Consider the following 12,843-nt stretch of genomic DNA (forward strand, 5'->3'; position numbering starts at 1 on the left):
CGACGGCCACGCGCCGCAACGCAGCGCTCAGCGGACCCGCCGGCGTACCGGGCACCGCGGAAGCCGCGCTGCCGCATCACAATGAGCGAAAACGAAACGGTACGGAGGGGCCGGCGGCCAGCGGCCACCAGCCAGCGGCGCAACGCCGGCCAACGGCTCGCCGCGACCGTCCGGTGCCGCCGCTGCCGCTGTTGCGCAACGGATGAAAGTGAAGTGGCGTGGCGCGGCGCGGCCGAGAGGGGTGTGCACCTCGCCGCTCCACTGTCCGTGACCTCCATCCTCGTCCAGCCGCCGCGCAATGCCGAGGGACGCGCCGCGCCTCCGTACCAGCAGTCGTATAAAAGACCGCCGTCCCACCAGGCTCGGCACATTCGATCAGCTCACAGCAGACCGAACGCACTCAACCAACCATGTACAAGCTGGTGAGTACTCTCGTCGAACCCTCGGTTGCTTAAGTGACGCTCTGGGGTCTCCTAGCCACTATTAAGGAGATGCCAGCGACCATTTCGTTGCCTGTGCCTAACCTATCACATGTTCTTCTCGAACTCTTAACTTTCTCATACGCTCCATTTCAAGTTCTTTTTCAGTATTTTGAGATATATAGAACGAATGCGGCATAGAACGAATTTCGCACAGTAATTACCAAATTATCCCGCTCGAAGGCTGTGCAGTCAACACGTCTAGCAATCACACGTAGGAGCTACTTCAGAAATTCTGGTTGCCGCTCTGAAATGGGGTGACAACACGAGGAGTGCCAATTATCAGTTCAGTGCCGTGTCTAATTTGTCGCATTTTCCATTGAATCGTTAACTTCCCAGTAGACTCCAGTCCGCGATTGCTGGGTATTTAGAGATTTATGGAACTGAGATCGCTCTATTATTGCTATTATTGTCACTATTATTATCAGCATCGTTCACGAACTATGAAAGTTATTCGTGCTGACATCACAATGCTTACTCAAGTAGTTCTATTTTAGCATTTAATTTTCCAGTTCATCACACATAAAGTTTTCATATCTTCTCTGATGTTGTCGAGGTAACGTAGTCTTGTCCTTCTAGGAGGTCTTCATCCTTGAGCATGTTCAGTACATACTCGATACATTTTTCCTGTCCTCTGGAGCTCGAAGTGTGAGTCCAATTCAACTAAGTTTCCTACCTTTGATTTTGGATGCAATTTCTGTTTCTCTCTCTCTCTCCTCTCGCTCTCTCTCTCTCGTATATTCCATTCCGCTATGTTTTTAATTTGAATCTCCATCTCCCCCCTGCCCCCTCGCCCAAATACCTTCCTCACAATTTTGCTGTCAAGGATTATTAATTTCGTTTCTTCTGATTTTGTTCCATCTCTCAAAAGCATATCGAGCCCGGTTAGTAACTCGTTGGGTGAGCGCTTGAGAACACGCAAGTCGCCGAAATAGCCGTCCAATTGAGACTGGCAACAGGGCATTGAGCTGCACGACGTTATGCGAACCTTTGAATTTCTCAAACAAGTTTGCCTTATAGTACGTCCAGTAATGCGAAATAGCCATTCGCTTTTTGTACTCTGCTATTTATTTCATCTTTGAACATACGAGCTCAGAAAGGTTCAAATGGCTCTTGGCACTACGGGACTTAACATCTGAGGTCATCAGTCCCCTAGACTTAGAACTACTTAAACCTAACTAACATAAGGCCATCACACACATCTATGCCCGAGGCAGGATTCGAACCTGCGACCGTAGCAGCAGCGCGGTTCCGGATTGAATCGCCTAGAGCCGCTCGGTCAGAGCGGCTGGCAACATACAAGCAATCACAGCATAATCTCTACATAGTTCAAGAAACTTTTTCACCTTTGACATTGTTGTGTGTAGTTAGCAAGATTCCAAGATAACTGAACTTAAGTTGTCCACCACAAACGCCGAGCGGTCATCATGCCTGAGAAACAGACGGAGTGGCTAATTCCGCTATTGAGCGGTGCAGCTCTGGAAGGAATTTGCTGAGCAATTAATACGAGGGGCGCCAATGAGCAGTTCAATGCCGTGTCAGACTTAACCACATTTTCCATTTGCACTTCTTTATATTCCTCATATTGAAATCTGCGTTTCCCTAGGACTTGATTTAATCAGCATATGTCAAAATTGTCCAGGGCTGAGTGGTGAGCATGTCCGACAACGACACGCAGTGCCTTGTTTCTAAAATCGATCTTACCAAGGATTTTGCCATGGTGGAAAGACTGTACTACTCAGTTTCTTCATGAGAATTTACGACCTACTTGAAAGAGAAGTAGCAGCTCCAGTTTTGATAGACAAAATTTACTGTCCGGGACCTTTCCAGCCTTTTATTGCTTTCATGGCTCTAGGAAACGGCGCACTTCAGCTGTTAAATATTTTGTTATTTAAGTTATTCACCATCGATTTACCACACTAGACGACGCTGCAGTACATTAGTAGGAAACAGAGCGCTCATGTGCCTGAACGTGTCGTCACAGCTGTTTTCTAATGGCATACAAAGCAATTAGTAAAGTAGTAAAATAATTGCCTTAATTGTCCACACTAGAAACCACAACAAATTTTGATGGCGCCACACTGGGGATCCGAAGTGTTTCGTTCGTGCCTGCCCTGTTATTCATAATCAGCGGCAAGCACATATTAAACAGTAAATTTTGTTGCAGAAAAAACTGGGTTACATATTTCCGTGGATCTACCGGTTTAGTATGAGTAATAATTTTCAGTAGACATTGGCATGAGTCTTAACATGGCGAGCGCCATCGTACACTAATACCGATGCAGCCACGGAAATATTTCCACGAGTTTTCACTATAAAAACATGAATGTCGTAAGTGAAACGATTCATGGTTATAACACGGTTCCTTACGATACAACCGAGCTACGGCCTACGACGACGCTCGATATGTTTACGTAAGTGTTCCAGCGAGACCTTGCCTTCCGGATCCTACCTGGATCTCTTAATACTTCACTTAATCCAGTTCGCACAAAATGTACCAAGACATTCGATTCCGAGCGGTGGAGTGTGTTCACTTACCTGTTGTACACCTCAAAGATTCCCTATATCTTTCATCTAAAGCAAGGGTGAGCTAAATTGTTAATTACAAGTAATAGGTTACAACGTTCCGGTTCCAGTTAGGTACTAGGCCCTGTAGCCTATTAATTGTTTAGTATGTTCCTTCCATACAGATGGTTAGCATAACTGTAACAATGTGTTCTAACTATTTACGTAAAATTTCTATACTTGGCTTTCCTATAGCAGATCACATTTACAGGGTACGCGAGTGCAGAACTGCTGCCAGGAAAGCACAATACATCTCGAGCTGTAAATGTGTCACGGTTTCCGCGTGTGGCACTGCTTCCATAGTTGAAAGACTCTTCACTCACGAGCCCACGCCTGCTATGTTACCCAAGGAACGAATTCGTCCATTCCGTGAGAACACACTGACCACGCTGAGCTTTAATGAGTCACAGCTGCCACGTGGAACGGTTGCGATAGAACGTTCCGAGGAAATGAACACTTTGCAGGCACATGAATAGCACTCCGACTGTAGGGAGCTATTTGTGCATAATAGACTGAACGATGGAAATTCGATGCTGCCTTTTGCAATGGCAAGAAACGAACATTATTGAATTGTTTAAAATTACTATAATTATAACAGCTAGAAAAAAGCCTTGTACTAAAAACTAAACAATTTTCTCGTTGCTATCCAAAAGCAAGGTGCATAGTTAATACTCTGTTTTCCGTTGGCGAGTCCTATCGTAATAAAAATTAAACAGGGTGCAGTGTGGAACGTATAATTTGCTTAATAGGTACAACTAAGTAAAATCGCTATTTTAATAATTCCGTTACATGTCGCTCACCCCCCAGTTTACAGCAGGTGTCGCTGTGTGCTTGCAGGTGATCCTGCCCCTCTTCTTCGCTGCCGTGTCGGCCGGCTACTTGGGAGGCTACGCCGCAGCACCCGCGTACGCCGCGGCCTACGCCGCCCCCGTGGCGGTGGCCCATGCCGCCCCCGTAGTCGCCGCCGCCCCCGTCGTCAAGGCCGTGGCCCCCATCGCCACCTCCTACGCTAACACCTACAAGGTCTCCATCGGCGCTGCCCCTGTGGCCTACGCCGCCCCCGCCGTCATCAAGGCCCCCGTCGCCTACGCCGCCCCCGCTGTCGTCAAGGCCCCCGTGGCCTACGCCGCCCCCGTGGCCTACGCCGCCCCTGCCGTCGTGAAGGCCCCCGTCGCCTACGCCGCCCCCGTAGCCTACGCTGCCGCCCCCGCTTACCTGAAGACCTACCTGCACTAAGAAGAGATCGTCAGTATCACAGCTTGTGTACATAATCATTAACCCTATTTAATGAAGTCACCTGCCTCGATTTTTCAATAAAAGCAAAACGAAAGAAATTACAGTGCTCTAATTATTTCTAAATACTCCTTGTTCCGTCATTAACATACTTAAATTAGCATAACGCCGCAACATGTGAGCCTGTGAGGAAGGCAGAACTGTACAACGAAAAACGAATCCAAAGTTGCATATTTTATGCTTTTTAGTCACTCAGTCTGTATGTGCTGTAACTGTTCGTTGCACGTTTTTGAGATGGTTTTCACATTTTTGGAAATACCACTTGTGACTATTTTACGATGATCTGAAAACGGGTCTCGCCCGAAACTAGTCATCGGGTGAATAAAAAAAAAAACTGCAACTTTGGACTGGTTTTTTGTTGTACTGATTAACAAAAGTTGCTGATACACAGCTTTCCAGCACGCTGGAATTTCATACACATTATACGCAGAACAATGCCATGACGTGTTGCGATGTGAAGTAGAGGCTATTACTTGCATTCGCACCGCATGTAGATTCAGATGCAACAACTAGAACCTTTCACAGTTGGTATTGTTCTCCTTTTTGAAAAGAGAATTCACAAATATAAATAGAAAAAGCAGTTATCATGTTTTACACAAATATTTTGAAGCAGCCGCAGTTTTACTTCATGACTCTATAGTCCTCGGCCCAGGAAAGAGATAAAATACATTTTTTCATACCTTTTGGTCTCACAGGTTTTTTAATGGATCCATACCACCTTCAAATGTGAATTATAAGTTTATTTTCACACTATTACACGGTTTCGGCCTTAGGATCTTTTCAGGTAACATTGGTCATCAGAAGTCTGCGATGGTAAATGTTGCCATACGGATCTCTTCTACCTGTTACATATGAAGCCGAAATTATGCAATAATCTCAAAATAAACTAAAATTTAATATTTGAAAGAATTCGTGGCAACAGCGAACCCGAGTTCAACGAAAAGCGTTTTTTTTTATATTTTTCTAAGCTTTTACTAACAACCACTACTTACAAATGTGTCTGTGTGGTTTGAATTCTTAGTGAATTTGGCGCACTTGTTAACCAATAACATTGCAAGTTTTTTGCCAGTTACCTTATCCTACGGGCTCTTGTGTTCCTTGGGGCAGGTGTTCGATCAACCGACTGGCCTGAGGAAACCTGAGTATTTCGAGACGTAATGACCGACTCTGGAGAAGCCACGCAAAATCAGGGCTTATGGTGGTCGCAATAATCGATCCTTTACTGCCTTTAGATTTAACTAACGGCGCAACATATTACATAAATTTAAGACAACATCTCCAAAGTCAAGGTCTAGCAACTATTATTTTCTGACTTAATTTACTGAAGAACTAAATCCAGTTGTTTTCATAGTAGTGGATCACGTCTTTCTCAAGATCTCAAATTGGAAAACAAATGATTTACAATTGTGTTCCGAACCTTAGAGTCTCGTCGAAGGTTAAACCAGCGCGAAAGCTCGTATCAGTTATTTATCATTTCACAAACCTTTCAGAAGACAGTTTTATGGTTGGTTGGTTTAAAGGCGGGAGAAGGGACCAAACTACGAGGTCATCGGTCCCTTGTTCCTAATAAAACAATGCCACAAATGTGAAAATAAAACGGACGAAACATATAACACAAAACGGAAAGAAAACAAGAACGAAGGGAAGCCAACGAACACTAAAAAGATCAGAAGAGGACAAGAAAACAACAGAGACGCTACAAACAGAAGAGAGTGAAACATGAAAGCAGATTACAGTGTCTGACCAACCACGAGAATAAAAAGGGAAAGCCAGCCACTCTGTAATACATTAAAACCTCCACCCTAAAGGCACTAGGGTGGAGGACACAGAGGGACAATGTACATGCGCTAAAACCTACATTGAAATATAAAACCCACTGTCACGGATAAAACGTAAAACTAAAGCTGCTGTGGAGGCATTTTCACCCAACACCGAAGGCAGGGTGCTGGGAAAGTTAAAAGTCTGCCGCAGAGCGGCTAAAAGTGGGCAGTCCAGCAAGAGGTGGACGACTGTCATTTGGGAGCCACAGTGACACTGAGGTGGGTCCTCGCTACGGAGTAGGTAACCATGCGGTAGCCATGTATGGCCAATGCGGAGCCGGCAGAGGACAACTGATTCCCTGCAAGAGGCATGCATGGAAGACATCCACACATTCATAGTCTCCTTAATGACACGCAGTTTGTTTGCTTGCTGTTATGCCATTCCGTCTTCAAAAGCCGGAAAAACCTGCGGTAAGACAGAACGCAGTTCAGCTTCGGAGATATCTATCTCCAGAAGCGGTTTTCGCGACACCTGTTTGGCCATCCAGCCGGCAAGTTCGTTGCCGAGGGTTCCGAAGTGTTCTGGGTCCACACAAACACCACGGAACGGCGGGACTGTTCCAGGGCATAGATGGACTCCTGAATGGACGCTACCAGAGGGTGGCGAGGGTAGCACTGGTCGATAGCTTGTAGGCTGCTCAATGAGTCAGTACACAGGAGGAATGACTCGCCAGGGCATGCTCGAATGTACTGAAGAGCACGAGATATAGCCGCCAGCTCTGCAGTGAAAACACGGCAGCCAACTGGCAAGGAGTGCTGCTCAATATGTCCTTCATGAACATATGCGAAGCCTACGGGACCATCAGCCATTGAGCCGTCGGTGTAAACCACTTCAGAGTCCCGGAATACATCAAGAATCGAGAGGAAATAGCGGAGAGCGGCGGGGTTAACGGAGTCCTTAGGGCCACGTAAAAGGTCCAGACGAAGCTGGGGCCGAGGCGTACACCATGGAGGCGTACATGAATGGACCGCACGTAGAGGTGCTAAAGGGAAGGAGTCCAGTTCGGCGAGAAGGGACCGCACGCGGACCGCAATCGTTAGCCCCAATATGGTCCGCCGATGCGGGAGATGGACTGCCGCGGGCGGGAAAAGGAGACGGTAATTCGGATGCTGAGGAGAACTATGAATGTGTGCTGCGTAAGTGGCGAGCAGCTGCGCACGTCTGATCTGCAGTGGAGGGACACCAGCCTCCACCAGTACGCTGGTCATCGGACTCGTCCTAAAAGCTCCTGTCACTAATCGAACCGCACAGTGGTCCACAGGGTCGAGTAAATGCGATGCTGAAGGCGCTGCCGAACCATAAAACACACTCCCATAGTCAGTTCGGGATTGGACAAGGGCTCTGTAGAGCCGCAGCAGCGTACAGCGATCTGCACCCCAATTGGTGTTGCTCAGGCAACGGAGGGCATTGAGGTACTGCCAGCACTTCTGCTTAAGCTGACAAAATGAGGGAGCCAAGTCAATCGAGCGCCGAAAAGCAGCCCTAGGAACTGATATGTCTCCACTACAGTGAGTGGATCGACATGAAGGTAAAGTGCGGGTTCCGGATGAACGGGTGAACGACTTTGCGGCTGAATACTGGAAGCCGTGGGCTAGAGCGCATGACTGCGCCTTTTGGATGGCTCCTTGGAGGCGCTGCTCAGCAACAACAGTACTGGAGCAACAGTACGAAATGCAGAAGCCGTCTGCATATAGAGAGGGCCCGACAGCTGCTGCTAGACCGTTAATGGCCATTAAAAATAGAGAGACTCTCAATACAGAGCCCTATGGGACTCTATTCTCCTGGATATGGATGGAACTATGGTAGTCACCAACTTGGACACAGAAAGTTTGGAGAGACAGGAAGTTTTGGATAAAAATCGGGAGTGATCTCCGGAGACCACACTCATACAATGTGGCAAGGATATGATGTCGCCAAGTCGTGTCGTATGCTTTACATAAGTCAATAAAGACGGCAATCAGGTGTTGACTTTTTTTTCTTTTTAATCTTATGGGACTTAACTGCTAAGGTCATCAGTCTCTAAGCTTACACACTACTCAACCTAAATTATCCTAAGGACAAACACACACACCCATGCCCGAGGGAGGACTCGAACCTCCGCCGGAACCAGCCGCACAGTCCATGACTGCAGCGCCCCAGACCGCTCGGCTAATCCCGCGCTGGTATTGCCGTCTTGAAAAGGCTGTTCGAATGGCAGACTCGATGGACACAAGATTATCAGTGGTAGAGCGACCCTGGCGGGAGCCGCCCTGACATGGAGCCAGCAAGCCAAGTGACTCCAGGACCCAAGCCAACCGCCGACATACCATACGTTCCAGCAGCTTACAAAGAACGTTGGTGAGGCTTGTATCAAGCGAGTTTTTACCGGGTTTGAGGACCGGAATGATGGTGATTTCCCGCCACTGTGATGGAAAGAAGCCATCGCACCAGATCTGATTGAAGATGACGAGAAGATGTCGCTTGTAGTCAGGTGAGAGATGTTTAATCACCTGGCTGTGTATGTGATCAGGCCCAGGAGCTGTGTCGGGGCAATGTGCAAGGGCACTGAGGAGCTCCCGCTCTGTAAATGTTGCGTTATACGATTCACTACAGCGTGTAGTGAACGAGAGGACGTTCCCTTCCAGCCGATGTTTGAGTGTGCGAAAGGCTGGAGGGGGGAAAGGGGGAGGTAGTTCTCCGATGCAGAGGCTCGAGCAAAGTGCTCAGCAAAGTGCTCGGCAATCGCGTTTGCGTCGGTACATAACTCACCATTTATGGTAACACCGGGGACAGCTGTTGGGGCCTGGTACCCGAAAAGTTTGATCTTTGCCCAGACTTCGGAAGATGACGTGTGGCACCCAATGGTGGATACGCATCTCTCCCAACACTCCTTATTCCGTTGTTTGATAAGGTAGTGAACACGGGCACGGAGCCGTTTAAAGGCTACGAGGTGCTCCAGGGAAGGGTGCCGCTTATGCCGCTGTAGAACTCGCCGAAGCTGCTTAATTGCTTCAACGACTTCCGGCGACCGCCGAGGGACAGCCATACGCCTCAGGCACCCTAAAGAGCGAGGTATCGCGTTTTCTGCCGCAGAAACAATTGTGCTAGTCACCTGTTCAACCATCACATCGATGTTACCGTGTGGGAGAAATTCAGTGGTGACAACAGAGGTGAATGTTCCCCAGTCCGCCTTGTTCAAAGCCCATATGGGCAAGCGTCCATGCGCCTGACGCTGGGGCAGTGACAGGAAGATGGGGAAGTGGTCACTACCACAAAGGTTGTCAAGCGCTCTCCAATCGATAGATGAGAAAAGTCCAGGGCTGCAAATTGATAAATTAATGGACGAGTAACTACCATGAGCCACACTGGAATGTGTGACGGCCCCAGTATTTGAGAGGCTGAAGTCGAATTGCGACAGTAAAGTTACGACATCTCTGCCTCGGCCAGTAAGCATGGTATCACCCTACAAGGGGTTATGGGCATTAAAATCTCCCAGAAGTAGGAAAGGTTTAGGTAGTTCATCAATCAGTGCAACTAATACATTCAGGGGTACTGCACTGTCTGGAGGAAGACATACATTGCAGACAGTTATTTCCTGCGTCGTCCTTATTCTGACAGCCACAGCTTCAAGAAGGGTTTGAAGGGGCACATGTTCACTACAGACCGAGTTTAGGACATAATCGCAAACTCCACCTGACACTCGATTATAGTCGCTACGGTTCCTGTAACATCCCTTATAGCTGTGGAGGGCAGGGGTCCGCATTGCTGGGAACCACGTTTCCTGTAGGGCAATGCAGGTAGCAGGTGTAAAGCTTAACAACTGCCATAACTCAGCCAGGCGGTGGAAAAACCGCCGCAATTCCACTGGAGGATGACATCGTGATAGTGGGAAGGCATGGAACATTCAGTGAGGCAGTTTACACCTCAGAGTCACTTGCTGCCACCGATTTATTGCCTGAACAGTGTGAGGGTCTGGCGAGCTCTAGGTCCTCAGCGGACGCCAACATCTCCACCCCATCCTCAGCTGTAGAGCTTGTAGTTAGCGGTGGCGTGGGTGGCACCGCAATTTCCTTGGTCTCAGGGATTTTCTTTTTGGACTTATCTCGCTGCTCCTTGGATTTCCCTGGCTGGGAGGACTTCACTGACTCAGTCTCCGGGACTGCTGCTTTTGGGCTCTTCAGCCACTGGTGGGTGTCGTCTTTCCCACTAGAAGAAACCTGGGAAGAGAGTGACTCAAGGGACCCCTTCCTAGCGAGAGAAGCCGAAGAAGACTTACGCTTCTCTGTCTTAGAAGTGGGGATGGAGGTCCCCCACCATCAAGGGGGCAGGTGTAGTCTTCCAACTCGGAGGTGACATGGGTTGGTGGAGCTGAAGGTGCCAGAACTGTTGTAGCGGTGGCGTAAGACGATGTCATATGCACAAGATGCAGGCGTTCAAATTTTCTCTTAGCCTCAGTGTAGGTCACTCTGTTCAGGGTCTTGTACTCCATGATTTTCCTTTCTTTCTGGAGAATCCTGCGGTCAGGCGAGCAAGGCGATTGGTGCTCTCCGCAGTTGACACAGATGGGAGGCGGGGAACATGGAGTATTGGGATGTGATGGGCGTCCGCAATCTCGTTATGTGACGCTGGAAGTACAGCGGGAAGACGTGTGGCCGAACTTCCAGCACTTAAAGCACCGCATCGGAGGAGGGATGTAGGGATTTACATCACACCGGTCATCACCTTGACCTTCTCGGGCAATGTATCACCCTCAAATTCCAAGATGAAGGCGCCAGTGGCAACCTGATTATCCTTCGGGCCCTGGTGGACACGCCAGACAAAATGTACACCTCGCCGCTCTTAATTGGCGCGCAGTTCATAGTCGTACTGCAAAAGAAGGTCTCTGTGATATATGATACCCTGGATCATATTTAGGCTCTTATGGGACGTGATGGTTACAGAAACATCCCCAAGCTTGTCACAAGCGAGTAACTCCCGTGACTGGGCAGAGGATGCTGTTTTGATCAAGATTGAGCCAGATCTCATTTTGGACAAGCCCTCCACCTCCCCAAACTTGTCCTATAAATGCTCAGCAAAAAACTGAGGCTTCATCGTCATGAAAGATTTCCCATCAGCTCTCGAACATACAAAGTACTGGAGGCTACAACGAACAGGGCACATGGCGGCACCACCACAATGGACTGGCTACCGTGCTGGATATCAGGTGCAAAGAAGTCCATGGTCACCGTCGACCCAGAAATCGATACTGCATAGTGCATGGTGGAAAACGCACCCAGGAAGGGTTCCTCGCTCACGACATGGAGAATGGGCAGCAATGCAATGCGACGACGAGAAAGTGGGCTAAATATCTCAATGCACGGTGGACACGATGCACCTTGTAAGGCACCCTTCCCCAACTGACTCGCTTTTTGGGAAAATTTGGAAGAATGGTGGTCAAACCCTACAGGGGACCATCACATAAAGGTCGAAACGTGTGAAACTCCTTTTAGTTGCCTCGTACGACAGGCAGGAATACCTCGGGCCTATTCTAATCCCCGGACCTGGAGGGGGAGGGGGGGGGGGGGGGAGTTTTATGTACCACAGCATTGTTCATAGAGTTGTGCGCTACTAAAACTACGGTTCGGTAGATTTGGTGCACTACATAAATGACGTAGTAAATGGCTGTATTACCGGTAGCATTGTACGGTAGGAAACAGAAATGAATGAAAGACAATTTATCTTTCTTTTTTTTTACACATGTTAGTCCATTGCGTATTTTACATCCTTAAAGAATATAGATTGGATTTTGTAAGTATTAAAAATTATTCGATTTCATAACTTCAGCAGTTTTATGAAAGTAAAGCACTTACTTCCGATGCTGGTACAGAGTACATGCACAAACATAAAAAAATATATAATTATTGTTATTTTGTAATCAGTAGAACGTCCTTCATCACGGTCAAAGGCGAGAGTTTCCTCTTGGAACTCATTATAGAATAACCAAAAGGTACAACACTCTGCAGAGCCGCTCACGAAACTTTAATATTACACACACGAAAGCACAGATTAAACGGATTTCCCAGTGACACAAAGCGAATCACTCAAAGTACATTCATCATGCGAATTTCCGCAAGAAAATTAAGAATGATAAAGGATCGTGGAACATTTGTCTAACCTCCGCAAAGAAATGAAAAGAATTAGCAGTAACACAATTTAAACTAAGTTAGGCAAATACCTTTGTCCAAGACACCAGAGGAGTGCTTCAAAAAAGCGTGTATAACTTACCAGCCCCAACGGAAGAATGCCTACGGTTCCCTTGTTCGAGAGCGTCCATCCCGTGCACAGGGGAGGGAGATGTTTCCGTTACCAACTGTCCACCTACAGCGTGCATATCTTCAACCCCGTATCACTATCATCACTGGTTTCAGCACAAGATATCTAAAACTTACGCTGAAGAGCCAAAGATACTGGCACACCTGCCTAATATCGTGTAGGGCTTCCACGAGCACGCAGAAGCGCGGTAACACGACGTGGCATGGAATCGACTAATGTCTGAAGTAGTGTTGCATGGAATTAACACCACGAATCCTGCAGGGCTGTCCGTAAGTGTACGACGACGTGGGGATCTCTTCTGAACAGCATGTTGCAACGCATCCCAGATATGCTCAATAATGCTCATGACTGGCGAGTTTGGTGCCAAGCGGAAGAGTTTAAACTCAGAAGAGTG

At 47.8% G+C, this 12,843-nt stretch overlaps 1 protein-coding gene across 1 annotated transcript; it reads left to right on the forward strand.

The window, feature by feature from the left end:
• Positions 1-277: 277 nt before the first annotated feature.
• LOC124789402 (cuticle protein 38-like) lies at positions 278-4,378 on the forward strand. The gene is made up of 2 exons (XM_047256743.1): positions 278-422; positions 3,882-4,378. Exons 1-2 carry the CDS (start codon positions 411-413, stop codon positions 4,278-4,280), a joined length of 411 nt encoding a protein of 136 aa, XP_047112699.1. The 5' UTR covers positions 278-410; the 3' UTR covers positions 4,281-4,378.
• The last annotated feature ends 8,465 nt before the right edge of the window (positions 4,379-12,843 follow it).

This window comes from Schistocerca piceifrons, chromosome 3 (genome assembly GCF_021461385.2).
Source record: "Schistocerca piceifrons isolate TAMUIC-IGC-003096 chromosome 3, iqSchPice1.1, whole genome shotgun sequence".
Lineage (NCBI taxonomy): Eukaryota > Metazoa > Arthropoda > Insecta > Orthoptera > Acrididae > Schistocerca > Schistocerca piceifrons.